The sequence below is a fragment of the Setaria viridis genome, chromosome 9 (genome assembly GCF_005286985.2).
Source record: "Setaria viridis chromosome 9, Setaria_viridis_v4.0, whole genome shotgun sequence".
NCBI classification, from domain to species: Eukaryota; Viridiplantae; Streptophyta; class Magnoliopsida; order Poales; family Poaceae; genus Setaria; species Setaria viridis.
The window spans coordinates 1,634,682-1,655,220 of NC_048271.2; the positions used below are offsets into that span (position 1 = coordinate 1,634,682).

The 20,539-nt window shown below is 50.3% G+C and overlaps 3 protein-coding genes and 1 non-coding gene across 4 annotated transcripts; all 4 read left to right on the plus strand.

Moving 5' to 3' along the window:
• The first annotated feature begins 3,731 nt into the window (after nucleotides 1–3,731).
• On the plus strand, nucleotides 3,732–6,262 carry LOC117840336 (protein NRT1/ PTR FAMILY 5.7). The gene is made up of 4 exons (XM_034720839.2): nucleotides 3,732–3,988; nucleotides 4,151–4,368; nucleotides 4,464–4,987; nucleotides 5,243–6,262. Exons 1-4 carry the CDS (start codon nucleotides 3,856–3,858, stop codon nucleotides 6,090–6,092), a joined length of 1,725 nt encoding a protein of 574 aa, XP_034576730.1. The 5' UTR covers nucleotides 3,732–3,855; the 3' UTR covers nucleotides 6,093–6,262.
• Nucleotides 6,263–8,898: 2,636 nt separating this feature from the next.
• Nucleotides 8,899–9,879, plus strand: LOC117841076 (uncharacterized). Its single transcript, XM_034721646.2, has 2 exons — nucleotides 8,899–9,159; nucleotides 9,352–9,879. Exons 1-2 carry the CDS (start codon nucleotides 9,063–9,065, stop codon nucleotides 9,618–9,620), a joined length of 366 nt encoding a protein of 121 aa, XP_034577537.1. The 5' UTR covers nucleotides 8,899–9,062; the 3' UTR covers nucleotides 9,621–9,879.
• Nucleotides 9,880–12,492: 2,613 nt separating this feature from the next.
• LOC117839854 (D-xylose-proton symporter-like 3, chloroplastic) lies at nucleotides 12,493–17,640 on the plus strand. Its single transcript, XM_034720284.2, has 14 exons — nucleotides 12,493–13,100; nucleotides 13,228–13,319; nucleotides 13,698–13,776; nucleotides 13,858–13,917; nucleotides 14,011–14,077; nucleotides 14,163–14,287; nucleotides 14,951–15,052; nucleotides 15,130–15,507; nucleotides 15,702–15,749; nucleotides 15,890–15,952; nucleotides 16,081–16,161; nucleotides 16,423–16,521; nucleotides 16,613–16,750; nucleotides 17,183–17,640. Exons 1-14 carry the CDS (start codon nucleotides 12,876–12,878, stop codon nucleotides 17,315–17,317), a joined length of 1,692 nt encoding a protein of 563 aa, XP_034576175.1. The 5' UTR covers nucleotides 12,493–12,875; the 3' UTR covers nucleotides 17,318–17,640.
• On the plus strand, nucleotides 12,502–12,662 carry LOC117841126 (U1 spliceosomal RNA). Its single transcript, XR_004637158.1, has one exon. It is a non-coding gene; the product is annotated as a U1 spliceosomal RNA (small nuclear RNA).
• Nucleotides 17,641–20,539: the final 2,899 nt, after the last annotated feature.

The window sequence follows — 20,539 nt, forward strand, 5'->3', positions numbered from 1 at the left end:
ACACTGTCCATAACCAGTGGACACGGACTATAGCTATAGCTTTATACACTCTGCAGAGGTTCTATAACTGTATCCGCACGGATGGAGCTTGAACGGTAGTGAACCGTCCAAACCCCGCCTAGCAGCCGGAGCCCTAGTAAGTGGATAGCTCTCTCCTGTTTCCTCGATTCTGGAACCGTCCTCAGCTGTAGGGCACACCGTCACCAATGAGGACCTCGAAGCTATGAAACCTACCCACACTAGGGTGCAGTCTAGTTAGAGCAAGTCAACGCCTCGAACTCCTTACACGATCCTCCAATCCACCTACAAGCAGAGCACTATCCACTACTAGTCTTGGACCGAACCCCGCCCATAACGTAAGCGAGTGGTAAGTATGAAAAGTAGCTGATGTGACTGGTGGTAAATTGACTCGGTCCTTAAGCGGCTGAGAGCGAGCACTCAGCCAACAAGTATGTGCCGAAGCACTAGCAATGTACAAGTACGCCACCTGCTCCTTAGTAACAAATAAGGTACCCACCACAGGTATGGGGTATAGAGAGAGTCCAGAAAGCTCTCTCTTGGCAAGGGACTCCTTAGTACCAATCATGGCTCGCTCCCGCCAAGAACACATCAAGGAGTCACACTCACCCAAAACACACGCGAGAGTATTCAAGGAATCCCATCACCAAATCCATGGCAAATACGCATCCATAACTCAAAAGCATATAAATGGATAAATGAGCGTTGGACTAGCTAGGGGTCCGTAGTTAGTCCACAAAAGTAGGTAACCAAGAAAAACAGGATTAAACAATTATCAAGGCATGACTAAAAATATTAGCTATGCAATCCATCATCACCAAGCAATATAAGTAAAGCACTAGCAAATAAGCATGCATAGGATCTATATAATTGGGAGTGACATGATACTTTGTCCGTAGTCGATTGGGTCCTCCTCGGTGTAGTCGAGGTCTTGAAGGTCTTCCTGGTCGTAGCTCGGATTTGAACAGAACAAGATACGACGAAACGTAAATTAAACGGCATTACATCTAGGCAAAAACTCCAATAAAGCCAAATTTAGAAGATCCAAATAATACCAAACTAGCAACAAACAACACGGGCTCGATTTTACGAATTTAATGCAACTACTTTCGGAGTTAAAATAAATTAGTTATGAATTTTTAAAGATTATTAAAGGATTTATTTAATTATTTAGTAATTTCAAACAAATATTTATTAAATGTGACATGTGTCAGCTTGTGGTTGCTCCACGTGGCACCCCCTCGGGTTGCCACGTGTCCTGCTAACGTCAGCGTTGACCTGATCAACGGTCAACATGGGCCCATCGGGTTAGTGGGCCCACAAGTGGGCCCGACCAGCCACATCAGCGCCACGTGGTGCCTACGTGGCAGCCACGTGGGCGGCGGCATGGCGTGCGGGCAACGGTGAGTGCACGTAGGCGAGCGCGGCACAGCACAGCGGGCACACACGGGCGCGGCGTGGCAGGTGCAAGCGAGCACTGGCGCGGCACGGTTGGGCATCCCTTGGTCGCGGCATGGCCGCGGCGGCCCACGGCGAGCGGCGGCATCTACGGCTACGCTAAGGCTACGACACAACTAACAGCAAGGGGAAAGGAGGAGGGATGCGAGGCTCACGGCAAGGCGGGTGAAGAGGAATAGCGTCGGCGGCAGCTTCCTTCGGCGGCGGCGTGGCGGCTCCCGCGGGCAGACTCCTCCTCTTGCTCTTCTTCTCTTCCTCTTCTCCTCCTTCTCCTTCATCTCCTTCTTCTCCTTCATCTCCTTCTTCTCTTCTTCCCCGCGACCCTCCTCTCACTTTCTCTCTCGGCGATGGCGGCGCAAGGGGAGAACCCTGGGCGGCTAGGGATAGTGAGGCTGGAGGGAGGGGCGCGGCTCCTTTTATAGCGGCGAAGAGGCGGTACAAGGGCACAATTGTGCTCCGCCATCCATCCTCGGTGTCCGCGCCTGATGATGGCGTGGCACCAATCCGGCAACTCTGCGGCTAGGATTAAGGCGCGGGCGGCGGGCGCTCCGGGGGCACGGAGGGGAATTCCCCTCTGCGGAAGCCTCTAGAAGGGGACACGGAGGCGCCTCCGGTCGGGGGTGTGCGCCAGCGCGACGCCCTTGCCCGCCCGTGAGCGTGCACGTACCGGGCGCGTGACTCGTACGGGCGGGAGGTGGAAGAAAGGCGCACAGGGCACACCGACAGGTGGGGCCGGTTGGTCAGCGAGAGAAGGCACGGGCGAGCGCGCAGAACGCTTGCGCGAGCGTGAGCTGGGCCGAGCAAGCGACTTGGGTGGTGGCGGCCTGCTGGGCAGCGCAGAGCGGTGCGGGCGAGCTAGGCCGAGCAAGCACGATGCGGGCGAGCTGCGGGGCGGCGCGTGGTTGAGAGGAGAGGTAGGTTAGTGGGCCAGACCGGCTCAGCTTAGCGGGCCGGTCCAGTGGGCTGGGTTAGTTTAGGTTAGTTTTTATTTAGTTTTAGATTTAGAGTTAGATTTAGATTTTAGTTTGAATTTTGAATTGAATTCAAAATTCAAACAACACTTGAACATGAACTCCAAATAAAATCCAAAAGATCCAAATCAAGCCACACAAATTTTTAAATGGGATTTAGGGATGAGAGAGAAATTATCTAGTTTTTCAAATGAGCACACAATTCGAACAAAAAGTTTTAAATTTTTGCAAAATTCACTCATACAAATATTACAAATTTTTTTTTGAATATTACACATTAAATATAGTAAGTCTTTGAAACGGCGACAATGATGTGCTGTGCAGTCATATTCAATTGTTTCTTTACTGCATCCAAGATGGAAATACACGCACCTTGTAATTTCAAACGAGGAGAACACCAGATTCAGGCAACCACACTCATTTGCGTAGTTCAAGCTGTTTGCTCGGCCAGACAAGCCCCATTAAAACCTTTGTCCTCGGACACCCGAGACGCTGGAAACAAACAGCTGGATACCTGCCTGCGCGTATAAACAGCTCAGTTTGCTTGCTTCCATGATCACAGTGGCAAGAGATCCAAGCGCACCACCGCGGCGCGGGCTGCAGGATCCAGCCATCCGGATTGCATCATTGCTGATGGCTGGCATTTGGACCTCTGACTTCTGGACACGAACTGAACCGGCAAACAATTGTAGCTGACAACCGGTGGTCTGCTACGGTTTGTAGCTGGCCTTGAATGCAATGCAGGCGTTACACATAATAGTCTCGTTCATCTGCCTGCGAGGGACGCTATACATAGTATAGTTCAGGTCATGGCAGCACATCTAGTGGACTCCGTGAGGAACATAAGAACTTGCCAAAGAAATCGAGAGATATTGTTGAATACTACGCACTTAGCCTCGTAGTGTCATGTATAGATTTCAAAATAAGTTCCTTTTTATGAGTAGATCTACTGTAATCTTCGCAACCCTTTTGCTCTGACTTGTTAATTTTCGCTGATACGACGTGGTACCAGACCCGCCGCTTTTGGTTCTGAGCCAGCCAGCGATCTCGATCTCCCCCATTAGTGCTGCCTCTTTACTGAACAATTGCCAGATTAACAAATTCCCTCCATGGATTCGCCTGCGTGGCCTTGCCTTTGCTCGATTCGATTCGTGCCCATCGTCGTCCATCTCCTCAACAGCGACCACCCGGTGCCGCAATTCCGGCCGCTTTCCTATTCCCCCGGCCGCTCCCGTGCTGCCATGTGGGCCCCACAGGGGGGGGCGCTTATATAAAGGCCCTCCTCCCTTCTCGGCCTCTCAGACCACCAAACCAAGAACTAGATAGATCATAGATAGATCAAACAAAACAACCCTCTCCTCTCTTTCTCTCTTGACGACTGGCAAATATAGGAATCGAGATTGACTTCATGGAGAAAAGCTTGAGGGTTGGTTCCATGGAGGACCGCCGGGAATGGGTACACGACTCCTCCGTCGATCACCGCGGGAGGCCGCCCTCCCGTGACGCCACCGGCTCGTGGAAGGCCGCCATGTTCATCATCAGTGAGTACCCACTGTCCAGAGATCATCGAGCTCCATGCACCGACCAGCTGTTTTTCTGTCGTCGGCGTGTTCTTCGGGTCGATTAATTCGTTCCTAGCTTTTCCTCTCCCAAAATAGGTGATCACTGATTTCGTCTTCCTCCTTTGGTCGATTGGCATGCAGTGATCGAGTTCAGCGAGAGGCTCAGCTATTTCGGGATCGCGACGAGCCTGATGCTCTACCTCACCAAGGTGCTGCAGGAGGAGATGAAGGTCGCTGCCAAGAACGTCAACTACTGGACCAGCGTCACCACGCTCATGCCCTTGCTCGGCGGCTTCCTCGCCGACGGATACCTCGGCAGGTTCTCCACCGTCGTCTGCTCCACCGTCGTCTACCTCCTGGTGAGCTGCTGATGTCCCTTTGAATTCTTCTCGCATGCATGCATTGAATCTCTCAGCTCCGTCCGTTGACGCGTGTTTTCTTGTCGTCGTTCCAGGGCCTGATGGTCCTGGCCACGGCGCAGCTGTCGCCGAGGCTGACGCCCAACCACTCGCTGCGGCTCCACGAGACGCTCTTCTTCGTCGGGATATACCTGGTGTCCGTCGGCACCGGCGGGCACAAGCCGGCGCTAGAGAGCTTCGGCGCCGACCAGTTCGACGAGAGCCACGCGGCGGAGCGGGTCCAGAAGATGTCCTTCTTCAACTGGTGGAACTGCGCGCTCTGCTCCGGCGTCCTGCTCGGCGTCACCGTCATCGTCTACGCGCAGGACCGCATCGGCTGGGGCGCCGCCAGCGTCGTGCTCGCCGCCGTCATGGCCGCCTCGCTCGTCGTCTTCCTCGCCGGCTGGAGGTTCTACCGCTACAGGGTGCCGGAGGGCAGCCCGCTGACGCCGCTGCTCCAGGTCGTCGTCGCCGCCGTCAGGAAGAGGCGCCTCGCGCTGCCGGCCGACGCCGGCGAGCTGTACGAGGTCAAGCCGCAGAATATCAAGAAGAGGCTGCTTTGCCACACCCACCAGCTCCGGTAAGAACTGGCGTTGCTTTCCTTTCCTTTCGCCGGCCATTAAAGTGGTCGATCGTGAGGTGCAATTGCTGGCTACAATTGTTGCAACCGTCGCTAGTGACCAGTGATTGCGATACGAGTTTATCCAATTCTGCTTCTTTCGGATGAACAAATCCGGAGCAAATCTTTGAAAAGCAAAAGGGAACACAGAAACCCAGCATTACATTTACGATGAAATGTTGAGTGTGACGCATGTGGTACGTGACGTACGTGCAGGTTCCTGGACAAGGCGGCCATAGTGGAGCACGACGGCGGCGAGGACGCGGCCGGGCCGTGGCGGCTCGCGACGGTGACGCAGGTGGAGGAGACGAAGCTGGTGCTTGCCATGGTGCCCATCTGGGTGGCGACGCTGCCCTTCGGCATGGCGGCGGCGCAGGTGTCCACCTTCTTCATCAAGCAGGGCAGCATGATGGACCGGCGCATGGGCCCGCACTTCGTTCTCCCGCCGGCGTCCATCTTCGCGCTGTCCGCCATCAGCATGATCGCCACCGTCGCGGTCTACGACAAGGTGCTGGTGCCGTTCCTGCGGCGCGCCACGGGCGGCGAGCGCGGGATCAGCATCCTGCGGCGCGTGGGCATCGGCATGGTGCTCGCCGTGGTGGCGCTCGCCGTGGCGGCCGTGGTCGAGCGTCGGCGCCTGCTGTCCCCCTCGCCGGCGTCCATGTCGGTGTTCTGGCTGCTGCCGCAGTTCGTGCTGATCGGTGTAGGCGACGGGTTCGCGCTGGTGGGGCTCCAGGAGTACTTCTACGACCAGGTCCCCGACAACATGCGCAGCCTGGGCATCGGGCTGTACCTGAGCGTGATCGGCGCCGGGAGCTTCCTGAGCAGCCTGGTGATCACGGCGGCGGACAGGGCGAGCTCCCGCGGCGGCCACGCCAGCTGGTTCGCCAAGGACCTCAACCGTAGCAGGCTCGACCTCTTCTACTGGCTACTGGCATGCATCGGCGCTGCCAACCTGGTGTTCTACGCGTTGGTCTCCACCAAGTACTCGTACAAGACCGTCAGCGGGGCCGGCAAGGTCGGCGTCGACAAGTCCGGCGACATCGAGTGCGCCGCCGCCGCCTAGCTGATCGATCGATAGCTAGCTGGAGATCATTAGCGGCTGGTAATTCGATTTATAAGATGTGTATGATAATGTGTACTATGTCATCAGTTATCGTGTGTGTCACTCTAGCTAGGGTACATGTCGTCTCAGTGTCACAAGGATTTAATTAGCTGGGATGGATCGTTCGTGAACTCGCGTGTCGTGGAATGTACTTGTACAAGTGCGGTTTGGTTCGTTGTAGCGGCGATTTACCATGTGCGTGAGCTCGGTTAATTCGTGACGAGGAAATGCCAAAAAGAAATGGAATGGCAAACGGGCGCGGCGGGCCGGGGAACTCGTCTCCGACTCCGGCGACGGCGGAATCGCGAAGGTTAGGGGCGACGTTCCAATATGACGATAGATGGGGAGAAGTTGGGCTGAAACGCTCGGCCCGAAATTATTTAGTTACCGGGTTGTTGGTCGCCACGTTGTGTTTGGTTGAGTTGGGCTGAAAACAAATTGATTGGCTCAGTTGGACCGGGCTGAAAAAAGGAGTTGGACGGAGATCGATCTAAACGACGCTAGCAAATCGAGTACTAGTTATATTTTCAAATAGCGCGTTTGGTTGTGCTGTGGTTTTTGTAAAAGTAGGTGGGAGCTGTGAGCTGTAAAAAAGTAGCTGTGAGCTATGGGCTGTGGAAAAGTCGTTTGGTGGAACCGTTGTAGTTTTTGGAAACACTTACAAGCGAACCCTACATGTCATTAATAGTCCACCCCACTCAACCCTCTCCCTCTCTCATTGACAAGCGGATCCCGCTCGTCAGCCCCTTCTTCCTCCTCCTCCTGTTGCCAGTACCAAAGGAGCTCGTGCGGCTGCTCGCGGGGGAGCAGGTGTCGCCCCTGCTGGGAGCTCGCGCCATGCCGCCACTAGCTGCTCGCTAAAGGAGGAGAGAGGGAGGCGGAGAGGGCTGTTGTCGGCGTGGTCGGTCGGCCGCCGCGTCGGACCCCGCCACCACCACTGGTAGCCCGCGGAAGGAGAGAGGAGCTCGTGGCTAAAGAAAAACATCAGGAGAGAGGGGAAAGAAACGAAATAGTATGCATGTAACGAGTGGCAGTGGATAATTTCTTCCAACTTGAGAAAATCAAAAATCCAAGGAAGCACCTCCCTAACTACTGCCAGAAATGAACTAACTAAAAACTGCCAGTTTTTGGACGGAAATAGCTGAACCTTTTCGACCCTTTAATTGGATTTTAACTTTTGGAAAACAAAAGCAGCCCTCAAAAGTCCAACCAAAAGGAGGCTTAACCAATTACATGCGCCACCAAGACAGAGAGACCACTAGCACTAGCACTAGCACTACCACTTTGTTCCTCGGCAAAAGCCGAGGTGGCTGGCATTGGCTGCGGTCGACGGGTCAAGTAAGAAAATGAAAAGATTCTTATCAGATCCGGAGATTCTTAACCATCTGGCTGTGCGCATGGTTAAGCAAACAGAAGAAACAAAACCAAGATCGTGAAACAAAACCAAGATCTGGCTGTGCGCATGATTACTTTAAATAATTTTGACTTGGCCTGAACCAAGATGATGAGCACAGTCAGATCTTGACCTGAACCAAGATGATGAGCACAGTCAAAATTATTTAAAGTAATTATCCTGCAGTATTTAACTCTGGGAAAAGGTAAAGCAAACCTGTGTGAGTTCTGCGTCGCGGCGAGCAGTGGAGGAAGGAGCCGTGGCCGTCTCGCCGGAGCGCGGCCACGTCCTTCGATCTTCTGTGGCCACGATCACACACACGCTGCTCCGACTAAGCAGCAAGGCAGGCTCAAGGCTGTGCTCCAGTGGCACAGAAGATCCGGGCAGGGTTTGTTGTTGCACGATGAAAGTGAGCCCATGAAAGTGGCGCTTTCTTCCCTCGATCTTATCTCTGGTGACTCATTTCCGCATGTGACTCTCGGGACTTATCAGTTTGTATCTTCGGTCTTTTGGCATATACCCCCTCGTGCTATCAAGTGTATTATTTCCTCATGGGGGCACCTATGTTATCTACAAATCGAAAATGAGCCCGTATTTTACTTACCCTAGTGCAAACCATTTGTGCAGCTTTTTATTAACGAAAAAGCTATCGAGTGCAAAGCTATCTTTACACTCCTATAGATCCTGTACACTATAACGAGACGATGTTCGGCTTCTCTACATCTCCTACTCATCATTCTAATAGGTTAGGTGTTAAGATTTGGTATCCTTTGAGCTTAGGAGATATCTAATACAGTAGATTGAAACTAGCAGCATTAGAACCATCACATGTGGGCGGAACATTGTTGTGGTCAAGGTGGGCTATGCCTCCCTTGCAATTTAGAATTGCTAGGAGTACTTCTTAACAAATGACGATATTTTAGTTTATATATGGCCACCCATCTTCTCTCTAAGCGTATTTAGCCATCCCCTCTAAAAGTGAATTCAAGCTCCGCCGCTACATCAATAGTAGACAATTCATGGCAACATTAGAAGGGAAAGCGACAACTTGGTTAGCCAGATTAGGAAGAGTGTAGTGATCCATCATCACTCGAAAAATAAAAAAAGACAAAAGGACCGGTGGTGATAAGCACCGGGTGAAAACAACACGACTCGAAATATGAAACCATCATCCTAGACTCCCAACAAATGGAGTGCATCAAATAAGCCCTTTTTCTTTTTTATCGCAAAATTTTTTCTATAGTCCTTTATAATTTCGCACTCTAATTTCATCACAGTAGAGGGGTTGTTCTTCAAGTTGCCTGTTTGTCTATTGCCACTTGCTCGCTTACCAGTGGGCGAGCAGACACGGCACACGGGCTTGGTGCCTTGTCCCCGCGGAGGGGTCCCCGGGTTTCCTTCGCCTTCTATAAAGAAGGCTTCTATTAGCCGCGTACAGATAGATAAGCAGCAACTCCAGTCCAACCAAAGCACAAACGGAAGAGGAGAGGAAAGACACCCGTTTCTAACAAGACCAATTCTTGCAAGGAGAAGCAGACATGAGAACCCAAGTGTTCTTCCTCACATTCGCCTTGCTCGCAGTGCTCGCGCAATCCAGCAACAGGCACCACCACCACTCCCATGTTCAGAGCAAAGGTACCGGATCTTCTCTTTGTTCTTGCCCAAAAGTCGCTTCTTTTCTTGACATCGGAATCCAAGAATTGCTTGACCTATTTAATTTTCTAGTTTCCAAATAACAATCAAAGAGTTCGAGATTCGTTTGATTTTTCTTGTTACAAGTATGCATCAGTTTGGTTTACTCGGTTTGGAATCTGTCTCTGGTTTCAGGGCATGGAGGGGGAGGAGGAGGAGGAGGAGAGCTAGCGAGCCGGGGGAAGGCGGCGGCGCGGGCATGGCCGTGCTGCGACAACTGCGGCGGGTGCACCAAGTCGATCCCGCCGCTGTGCCAGTGCCTGGACGCGGTGCCCCGCGGGTGCCACCCTGCCTGCCAGGACTGCATCAAGTCCAGCCTCAGCGCCGATCCGCCGGTGTACCAGTGCATGGACCGCGTCCCCAACTTCTGCGACCGCCGCTGCACCGCCGCCGCCGCCCACTGACCGGCCGGCTGAGCGAACGACTGATTGCTGTGGATTATAGATTTTTGTGTGTAGAGAGAGAGAGAGACGAGGAATCTGTTCGTCTGATGAGCAACCAACCAAACCAATCTTGGGATTTTTTTTCTCCTTTTGTTTTTTTGTCTTTTGTCTTGACACTGCTCTTTGCCGGCTACTACTGCTTGGTTGACTGTTCTTGGTTGCGACTTGCGAGGAGATAAGCACGGTGAATCACCGGAATTTGGAAAAAAAAATTGCTTTCCTTGCTGGTTTTTTAGCTTGGTCACGCCGACCCTGCCTCGGATAATTGAGGTCCACGCCACACGAGCTTGGCCGATTTTTCGTCTGGACATTTTTGGGAACACAGATGCTGCCTCAGTGCCTCTCTGTCAGGGATGCAGGATGATGGACCTGGACGCTAATCCGGTCTCCGGCGCGACGCGAGGCCGAGGACGAGTTCCAGGGTCAGATTCACCCTCCAAAACGACAGGGGTGTTCTCACTGATCCGATGACAACAGGCACTGCAAGTGGAGACTCCTACCCCGCACTCGCACTCGCACTCGCAGATGCGCATTTTCCGCGAGGATATGCGGCAAACATGCAGCGTCTGAATTTGGAGCCTAGTTTCTTTCAAAAAAAATAAAGAATTTGGAGCCGAGGTGGGGATAAAGGCAGGGAATATGTCATCCAAGGAAGAAACTAGCTGCGGTGTATCTGCATACGTGTTCTTGGTCGAGAAAACTATGCTGCTACTTGCAACGTGGTAGCATTGGACACTACAAATTCATGAAAAATCAACAAACTGGTGGAATTTTCTTTTTTCCAGAGTAGCACGAAAATCAACAAACGTTCTCTTTTGAAGTCAGGAGAAGGATTCACTAGTGCACAGCTCTGGTGGAGTTTTCTTTTTTCCAGAGTAGCACGAAAATCAACAAACGTTCTCTTTTTGAAGTCAGGAGAAGGATTCACTAGTGCACAGCTCTAATTTTTTTTGAGGAAATTGCAGAGCTCTAACAAAGTTTAGATTAGTACGGAGCTCTATTTTTTTAGGAAATTGCAGAGCTCCAATAAAGTTTAGATTAGTACATAGCTCTATTTTTTTTAGGAAATTGCAGAGCTCTAATAAAGTTTAGATTGAGCAACTCCAAGAGTCTAAAAAAAATCTCCTCCAAAACTATCTATTGGGGACTCTACTAAAAATTTATTCTCTTAAAATCATGTCATCCCACAATAATAAACTTCCCAATACTTCAAAACTGACCACGTCAGCACCAAGTAGCTTCAAAATGCGCCGCCCATGCTCCGGCCGTGCCGCGTCGGCGGCGGCCTCCGCTCGCTGCTGCTTCTGCTCCTCTTCACCGTGCTCCTCTCCGTCGCCACCTTCTCCCTCCACTCCCCCGACCCCCTCGTCGTCATCGACGCGCCGCCGTGGAAGCCACAGCTAATTCGCCCAGTACGGCGGGCCAATCGTGGCCCTACCCGCAGCAACATCGGGGCGCACTCCGGTCTCAGCAGCAGTAGACCGGGCACGTACCACCCGCCCGGTCCCACCCATCGATGCCGCACCCCGCGTGGAAGAAGTGCGGGCACGGTAGCACCCGCATGAGCTCGTCGCCCCCGGCGGTGTAGTCGAACAGCCAGATGTCGCAGCGCTTGCCCGCATTCCCGCCGCCACCTTCACCTGGGCGTACGTCACGAGCGTGTTGGCACCGAGCGCGCGCTCGCTGTCGTCGTGCACCGCGCCGCCGGTAGGCTCGTAGGCGCACGAGGAGGCGGCGGCGGATCGGAGACGCTCTTCCACTGGAAGAGCATCCGTTGGGCAGTGCGTCCATTGGGCAGCAACCGCGAGCGTTTCAGAGCTCTTATACTACCTGGAGGCGCCACCGCAGCGTCTTGGAGTGAACGCCACTGCGCCGTCGATGGAAGGGAGGCGGAGGAATTGATGGAGACTACGAAGGACCGGATCGAACCCGCGCGCCGGCGAAGTCCAGTGGCGTCTCGTGGCCGCAACAACTTTTGAAGTACCACACCGTTATGTCCTCCACCACTACCTCGAGCACGCACCGCCACTCCCCCGACGGTGTCCATCACCCACACACGTGCACTCCCTTGACGCCGTCATGCGGCAGAGAGCAATTGGGCTGCTTGTCACGGATGTTGAAGCCACATTGCCGGAGCCGCCCGCTAGTGGACCTGAGGGACCGCACCATGCGCTCCACGGACCCCTCCGCGATGGGCGGCTCACAGAGCACTGTGGCGTGACCGCACCGCCGGCTCAGCCAGTAGAAGCACGTGTCGACATGGATCCCAGGGGACGCGGTGTTGAGGCATCGAGACATGCCCTGGGCGCCGAGCGTGGTCGTGGCTCATCTCCCGGTCGCGGAGGTGAAAAACGCCACGAGGACGCGCCGGAAGCGGGTGCGGGTGAGGATCATGACGGTAAAGGAGACTACGAAACAGTACTAGAGCGATCCGAGAAAAACGATTCGAGGTGATTGTGGAAGAACCAGTATGCGGGGCGATGGAGGTGCTTTTAGCGTCCATGCATTTTTACGTGGAGGATGCAGGGTTGTTGGAGGTAATTTTTTTTTGTTTTTCTCCAAAATAAGATTCTGGGGTAATTTTGAAGGAGCTCCTGTAGTTGCTCTAAGTATCAACAAGCACAAACCAGAGAACAGGCTTGTTGGGCCTGTTATCCGAGCGGTTCTCATAGAAGCAATGGCCCAAAACAAGAAAAGGCCCAAAGAGGCCCAGGAGTTCTCGGCGGCAGAGCGGAGAATCGTTCGGTTCTGTCTGCGAGTTCTTTAGTACCACCTCGGCTGCTGAATGCGGACGCGCCGCAAGCTCCCGCTATAAGATGAGCGCCCCGTGCCCCGTTGCTCCATACTTACCTGGACGGGGTCGACGGGCGATCAAGAAGGCCCGTGGCCTAGGTCAGTGGCCCGCATTGCACTTGGCGGGTGCGCTGGCTTACCATCTCCCCAAGTGGGAGAGTGGACGTCATAATTTGTGGTAGAGGGGGTACGCGTTCGCGCGGCCCCCACCAATTCTAACAAATCAAAATGTTGTCCTTAGCCCTCTGGGCTGTCTCTAGAAACAGGGGCGTTGCTGCAATTTGTGGTAGAGGGAGTATTTTACTCGTATTAAAAAAATATTAGCAGTTTCTAGTTGTATGGTTTGATCTGAATGGTTGAAAGAAATAAAGTTGCGTTATTTTATTAGCACGTGCAAAGCCACGCGGCCAAGCTGACCCAGCCATGGCGACCCATGGCCTTCTCCCCTCGTCACTCTTCGCATCCACCACCGCCATTCGCGCCATCGCAGCGCCAACCCGCACCTGCCACCGCGTACTCTCCTACGGCACCCGCCGCCGCCGCCCCCTGGCCTTCGGCCGCCGCGCGCCGGCGATGGACGCCCTCCGCGTGACGGGAGCCGCGGAGCCGCTCCTCCGCCCCTCCGTCGGGGGACACCCCAGGCTCCGCGTATGCCGCTCGACTTAACCCCCAATCGGCGGCTAAACATAGCCGTTGCGCGCCCCCTGCTATTCTGGGGAGGAAGGCGGGGTCTGGTTGGCGGTGAAGGTCTGACGACATGGAGGTCGATGTGCAGGTGCGGACCCATGCGCAGGGCGAGGGCGATGCCGGGCGTGGCGCCGCCGCGGAGGGGGACGCGGCCTTCTCGTGGGCACCCGTCATACTCCCGTAAGCTATCTGTCAGCCACCTCTCGAATTTTAGCATTTGGAGATTATCTGGAGTGCGGGGTAGGTGTTGAAATCAGAAAGGATGCATTTATGGTCTGATTCGACCTTGCACACGTTCTGATTGAAGCAACCGATTAAACTGTGATCCTTCACTGCATAGACAGTTTAAACTGTGATGCTTCAACATGGAGCAGTCATAGAATGTATGATGATGCAGAGTAATCTAGGATCTGTTTAATATTTCTGTACAGACTGATGCTTGCCATAGCAATGCTTCTTGGTGTAGAGTTTCGAGAATAAACAAATAAAATGGGGTAATCAGGAAGCCTATCCAGATTGCAGCCTTGCAGTACTGATAGATCACTGTTCGGAACCTAGGTTCTTGTTCCCTGCATTGGGCGGTCTCCTTTTCGGCTATGACATTGGCGCAACCTCTGGAGCAACAATCTCTGTACAAGTTAGTCCCCGTTTTGGTTTTTTCTGGAATTTCCTCTAGCTGACATACAGTCTCACTGCCACTGGGTGTATTCTTCTTCAGTCTGCTGATCTCAGTGGCACCACTTGGTTCAACCTGTCATCTGTGCAACTAGGCCTTGTGGTAATCCAAATTTCTGTGATTCCTAAGCTTTTGTATCTCCCTTTTCATATCAATTATCAAGATCCAAATGAGTTTCCTTTTCCTTTTATTCAGGCAAGTGGTTCACTTTATGGAGCTCTTGGTGGCTCTATTCTCGCATACCGCATTGCAGATTTTCTAGGTGAACTGAAAAGCTAAACCAATTTAATTGTCCTTACCATACTTGTTTGATAAGGGGGTGAATAACTTCTACCATCTTGATACAGGAAGGAGAATAGAGTTGGTCACCGCAGCTGCATTATATATTCTTGGTGCTTTGGTCACTGGATTTGCCCCTAATTTTGTAGGTCTAATCATAGGCCGTATCCTTTATGGGATTGGTATTGGTTTGGTGAGTACCTGCAGGCACAAATCTTCTTCCTCCCTAAGATGATCCCAGGTTACTGTTATTAAAAAAAATCTAATTTACGAATGCGTATAAAAGTGATTTTCTGGGGATGATAAGTACATTCACTCAAGCTGAGTAACCTGACAAAATTGTTATAAACTTATAATGTCATGATGCCTCATTATAGTTTTCTGATATGCTAATCATTTACTGAAGTGTGAAGTAGCAAAACTAATTGATGTCACTGTAGCTTGATGGTCATGTTCTGATATAACTAATTATGGAATAAGTAGATATAAAACATTCCTGCACTTGATTATTCTGATTCCTATGATGGGGTAGAACATATTCACTGGTACACCGCAAAATCAAGCTGGTTGTATTGCTAAGATATTTAATATAATTTTCTTCTTTAATTTCTGGGGTGGTTACATTGCGTGTAGCACTTTACCCTAGCCTTTTTGACACCAACTTTCAACATCCATAAGCATCAAAATTTCCATGGTTCCATGCTTTCTTAAAATGGGATTCGTAGCAATTGAAGAGAATTACAGTTGCAAAGGAGCATATGAATATTTAGCTAGGGGTTTGGGAGAGTTTATAGACCAATGCTGTCCTAAAACATTTGGTGTTATGCCACTGAACCATTATGGTGCTATGTGCCAGGCAATGCATGGTGCCCCACTTTATATTGCAGAGACTTCTCCTCCGCAAATACGTGGAACATTGATATCTTTGAAGGAGCTGTTTATTGTGTTAGGAATACTGGTAATTATCTAGTCTTCTGTATATTATACTTTAATATACCCATTTCATGCCTGCTGACCATTAAATATCTTGCGCAGTTCGGATATCTTGTAGGAAGTCTTGAAATTGACAATGTAGGAGGATGGCGGTACATGTTTGGTTTTGGCGCTCCGCTTGCAGCTATCATGGCTATTGGTATGTGGACTTTACCACCTTCACCAAAATGGTTACTTCTCAGGGCAGTTCAAGGAAAGGGGTCTATGGAGGATAATAAAAAGAAGGCAATTCAAGCCCTTAGAACGTTGAGGGGCCGCTCAACAAGTGAAAAGGTTTTAGCAGATGATGTTGAAGATACCATTGTCTCTATTAAGGCAGCCTATGCAGGACAGGAAGGTGAAGGGAATATTTGGGAGGTATTTGAAGGAGCTAGCTTGAAGGCCTTCACCATTGGAGGAGGTCTTGTTCTGTTTCAGCAGGTATTTTGTTCTCTTTAACCCATGTATTAGCAGGTTATTCAAGTTAAAGTTCTGGCCATGCTCTTATCTTTTATTTTTTTAATTTTATGCCCTTTTTTTATCTATTTTCAAAATACGGATGAATGCTACTTCTTTTTGAGTGGTAGCGTAGACATGCTGGATTTTTGTTATAAAGCTAAACTCTTACTTGACAGATAACAGGCCAGCCAAGTGTTCTATATTATGCAGCTTCGATACTTCAGGTACCAATATTTTGCTTGGAATTGTTTGGTGGTATAGTTTTTATATAGAAAATGTAGAAGTAGGATACTGTTATCTGCCCTATACATTTCTTGAATTCATACAACTCAACGTCTCCATCTCTAAAGTATGCCTTATGTAGACTGCTGGGTTCTCAGCTGCATCAGATGCTGCCAGAGTGGCAATTTTGATTGGGTTGTTCAAGGTAATGCAGAAGATCTACTTCAATACTTGTATATTAGCTGTTTCTGAATCATTCTGTGTAGGTAAAAATGTAAGGATCTTATGCTTTCTATTAGTTTTGAGTTTGTGTAACAATTCTATTCTTCGCAGTTGCTAATGACAGGTGTTGCGGTACTGAAAGTTGATGATCTTGGAAGGCGCCCATTATTGATAGGAGGTGTTGGTGGAATTGTGAGTATTTGTTCCTTCCTGTTATTTGATTAAGTTCTACATATTACATGGAAAGCCCCATACACACACTTGAATTCAGTTTGGCAATTCCACTAAACATGAACACTGACAATACTAATATTTTAGGTAATGTATTAGACTACAACTCTACATTAGAATAAGATAATTGGTAAACGTAGTAACTTTGTGCATGTTCTGTCAGGTTTGCATTCCTATGTTCTAACTAAATTGCCTTATGTTATCTGTAACCTGTAAATGCAGGCTCTGTCACTCTTCCTTCTTGCAGCTTACTACAAGATCCTGAACAACTCCCCCTTTGTTGCTGTTGGCGCTTTACTTCTTTATGTTGGTGCTTACCAGGTTGGTGCGTTATTCTGCACGGGGAGCCTGACAAGCACAGCAATATTTTTTTCAGGAATCCACAAAAAGCTTATACATCCATGTGTTTCAGGTCTCATTTGGTCCAATTAGTTGGCTAATGGTGTCTGAGATATTTCCACTGCGAACAAGAGGGCGTGGGATCAGCCTTGCGGTACTAACAAATTTCGGCTCAAATGCGTTGGTGACATTCGCGTTTTCACCCTTGCAGGTATTGCTTCTCAAGTTCTCATATTGCTACCTCCTGGCTCCTGACGTGCAATTTCATGATGTTTAGTTTCTGCAAGTGGAGTCCCCAAATTACATGAACAACTAAACGTGTCAATACCTAGTAGTTGCGACCAATGAATCCTTTCTCAATAAATACTCATTTTTATCCTTGTCATAGAAAAACTGCTGTTCCCTGTTCTATGGTCCAAATTCAGCATCTTATCAGGTCCAAACTCCAGACTAGTGTTTATTTTTGTGTGTGTATTTCAAAACTCCACCCTCTGCCAACTGATCTCCAACGCTGGGGTTACCGGACTAGTGTATTTTGGCTATCTATTCGAATACTGATATAGCCTTTTTCATTTTGCACAAATACGGGAACAAACAATACGTGCAGTTCTGCCAACAATTTATATTTCTCTTTTCACCACAGGAATTCCTTGGGCCAGAGAATATATTTTTCCTGTTTGGGGCCATAGCAGTGCTCTCCCTTGTGTTTGTGATCCTCAATGTTCCCGAGACAAAAGGACTGAGCTTGGAGGAGATTGAATCTAAGATCCTGAAGTAAAATGGCGTGGTCAAGGCTCCACAAACCCCGGTTGTTGGCCAGAAAGATTAATGCCGTTTACAACATGGATGCTCACTCGTAGGATCAGAGTGCGTCAGTCTCAGACTTAGTAGCGCAGTTCACGTCTAGATGTAAAGTTTTTCCTTCTTGTAATTAATATTTCTGGATATGCATTTGTAGCTACCAAGTCATAACCACGTCCCAATTGTCCATTGCATCTCATCCCATAGCAGCAGTAAGTAATCGACTAATCGTCGTGTTCTTGTGACTATGCTGTATGTGCTGGTGAGCTGCCGCAATGAGGACGTCCCCAGTTACCCCCACTGTTTAGTTTTTGTTTTCTGGAACTATTTTACCCCTACTGTCTGCTGGTGTGAAACTATGCTGCAGAAATTTGTTTGTACTTGCTCACTGATGCTTACCTGTTTAGGTAAGCTATTTTTCTCTGTTTTATTTCCCGAAAAAAAAGGAATGCCGATGGGGGAACGGCGGATGTCTTGGGAAGTAGTTTGGCGATGGAGAAAAGCCAGCATTACTGTCACTACTGCTCACAGATGGATGCATCTGCAACTAGACTTTGTTTAGCATCAGGACTGGAGTGTCACCGAACCAAACAGACATCACAATCAAGGAGCTCATGAACAGAAATGTAAATCTGACCGACACATTTAATACTTGCTTATCCAGCATTTGATTACTACTTATCCTAACGCATCTGGCCCATATTGCGCGTCCTGGTGGGGTTTGGAATCGTGCATTATATACTCTTGATTCAGGAATAAGCACACCACGGCAACTACTCCGTATTCAGATTTTTTTATAACAAAATGCATTAGGAAATTGATCCGGTATCCAGTGTGCTATTTTTCGTAGAATTTTCAAGATATTGAGGTACGCAACGGAAATATGAAAACACATGAAAAATGACATGTCCTGTCGTGTCATCGTGTGTGGTCACTGAGCTGAGCTTTCATGCGTCTCCATATAGCTGACTAAGCTGAGCAGTTAGGTTCTTGCTTATCAAACACGTAAGAATGCAAACACTAACTATAAAGTTATATATTGTTCCAGGCAGGACTGCGAGAAAGGGAGATTCTTCATCCAGTTCGGTTGCGATTCAGAAGTGCGAGTAGTACATGATCAACAAGGAGGGAGGGAACACGTCGTGCCGACTTGATTGCCTCCATCGTGGTGGCGGCAGCAGCAGCAACCCGACCGACGAGTCAGTCGCCGAGTATGAAGTGGGAGCGAGACCGACGACGATGTGAACCTCCCGCCCAGACCACGACAAGCGGGGGATCCCGGCGACCTCGTCTAGTCTGGGCGTGGCGGCCGGAGGCCATGGTCATGCCCTGGCTGTTGCAGCCTGGCCATGGTCCAGTTGCCAAAGTCTCCCAGGTCCCAGCGCTATTCTTTCGGTGCTACACGACGTGCACGTTCCCTCGTGACGTGACGTGGACTTGCACACCAACAAAAGTCTCGGGCTCCGCCGTGCCGGGACGACCCTCCCTCTTGCGCGCGCACACGCGCTCCACGTGCAGGCTCCACGGCTTTCTAATCTTACCAGCCATGCTCCACCACCAAACAATTAATCCTAGTCTAGATTCCAAAAGCAAACACCCAGTGCCATGCACCACAGTTGCACAGGTGATAAAAAGCACTATGACTTGTCAAGCAAACTCGTGTTACCAGGCTAGCAGCTACCGTTCCAATCCACCCGTCGCGCGTCAAGACTACTCGTCCTTTTCATCAAACAGCAATGCGACGGACGGTGCGAGTGTGACAACACTCTTAGTATGACTGACGATTAAGGATGGCTTGCTTATTACTCCCTTCACGTCGTTTTGATTTTTTTAATTCATAGATATTATCACTACTAGGAAAAACAGCTCTAGTATCGGTTGAGAACCCTCCTCTAGTATCGGTTTCGCAATCGGTACTGGCAATTCGGTACTAGAGGGGTAGAGGGGGATCGTTTAGTACCGGTTGAAATAACCGGTACTAAAGGGTATTAAAAAAATTAAAAAAACAAAAATCCCCCTCCCCCGCCGCCTGCCCCTCCACCCGAAGCCGCTCAACCGGCCACTCCCCGCCGCCCCGATGGCCGCCGCCACCGTGCCTCGCCCCACCGCCACTCCTCACCTCAGGCACGAGGTGAAGGGTGAGTGGAGGGGGAGGAGAGGGGAGGCCGGGGAGGGAGGGAGGGGGCTGGTAGCCTGGAGAGGGAGAGGGAGCGGATGGAGAGAGGATATGAGGATGAGGGAGGTGGAGCGGAGGGAGCTGAGGATAAGGACGACCACTAAGGGGGCCAGTGCTTGGCGCGCGGACGGAAAACACTTCAGTACCGGGTGGAGCCCCCACCTGGTACTGAAAGGGGGTCACGGAAGGCTCCTCGGGGACTATCCATTAGGTTCGGTACTAAACATTAGTATCGGGCTAAAAAGTGACCGGTACTAAGCCTTAGGATGAGAGGTCATTTTTCTAGTAGTGTATTATGTACCTAAACACATACTAACCTAAAAATGATCTACAATTTGGAACAGAAGGAGTAGTATTCAGCTAGCATTGACTAAGCAAGCAAGTTCAATTCTTTGCTGGGACGATGGTGTCCTAATTTTATTTCGATTGGTGACGAGGTGAGTTGCCTGATGTATCTGGCCCATATGGCGTCCTGGTGGGGGGAACGGGATCGTGCATCGTGCCAGCCGGGAATTAATAGAAGAGGTCACAAACTCACAATGATCCCAACCAGGCGTTGGGTTAATTAGTGGTTCTATAGGGACTTTGGAATCCAAAAAATACTCCTTTTAGAAAGACAAGCAAGGAATCAAGCGCCGCGCACCTGACCGGGAATACGGACAGAATTCTGCCATTCAGCACTAGTGCTAATCAAGCGAAGATTTCTAACGGTGAAATCTGACTATCAGTGACGCTGGTGCTCCCATTTTTCTAAATTTATTTTGGAATTTAACCGTCGCTATTCTTTCAGTGGTAGACGGCATGCCTGTTGACAGCGAGACGATAGTGGTGCCTTAATTTTTCGAAGGTGCTTATAGGAGTAAGGTTGCGTGCGTGTATTCGTAATGGTGAGTCTGCATACATGTACGTGAGTGTCTGCATGTGATTTGAGAAAAAATAGTAGTGTTAATCAACAAGGTAATTAACCCGTCGTGCTGACTTGAATGCGTCGGCAGCTGCCGGTTGAACCTGGCTCGCCGAGTG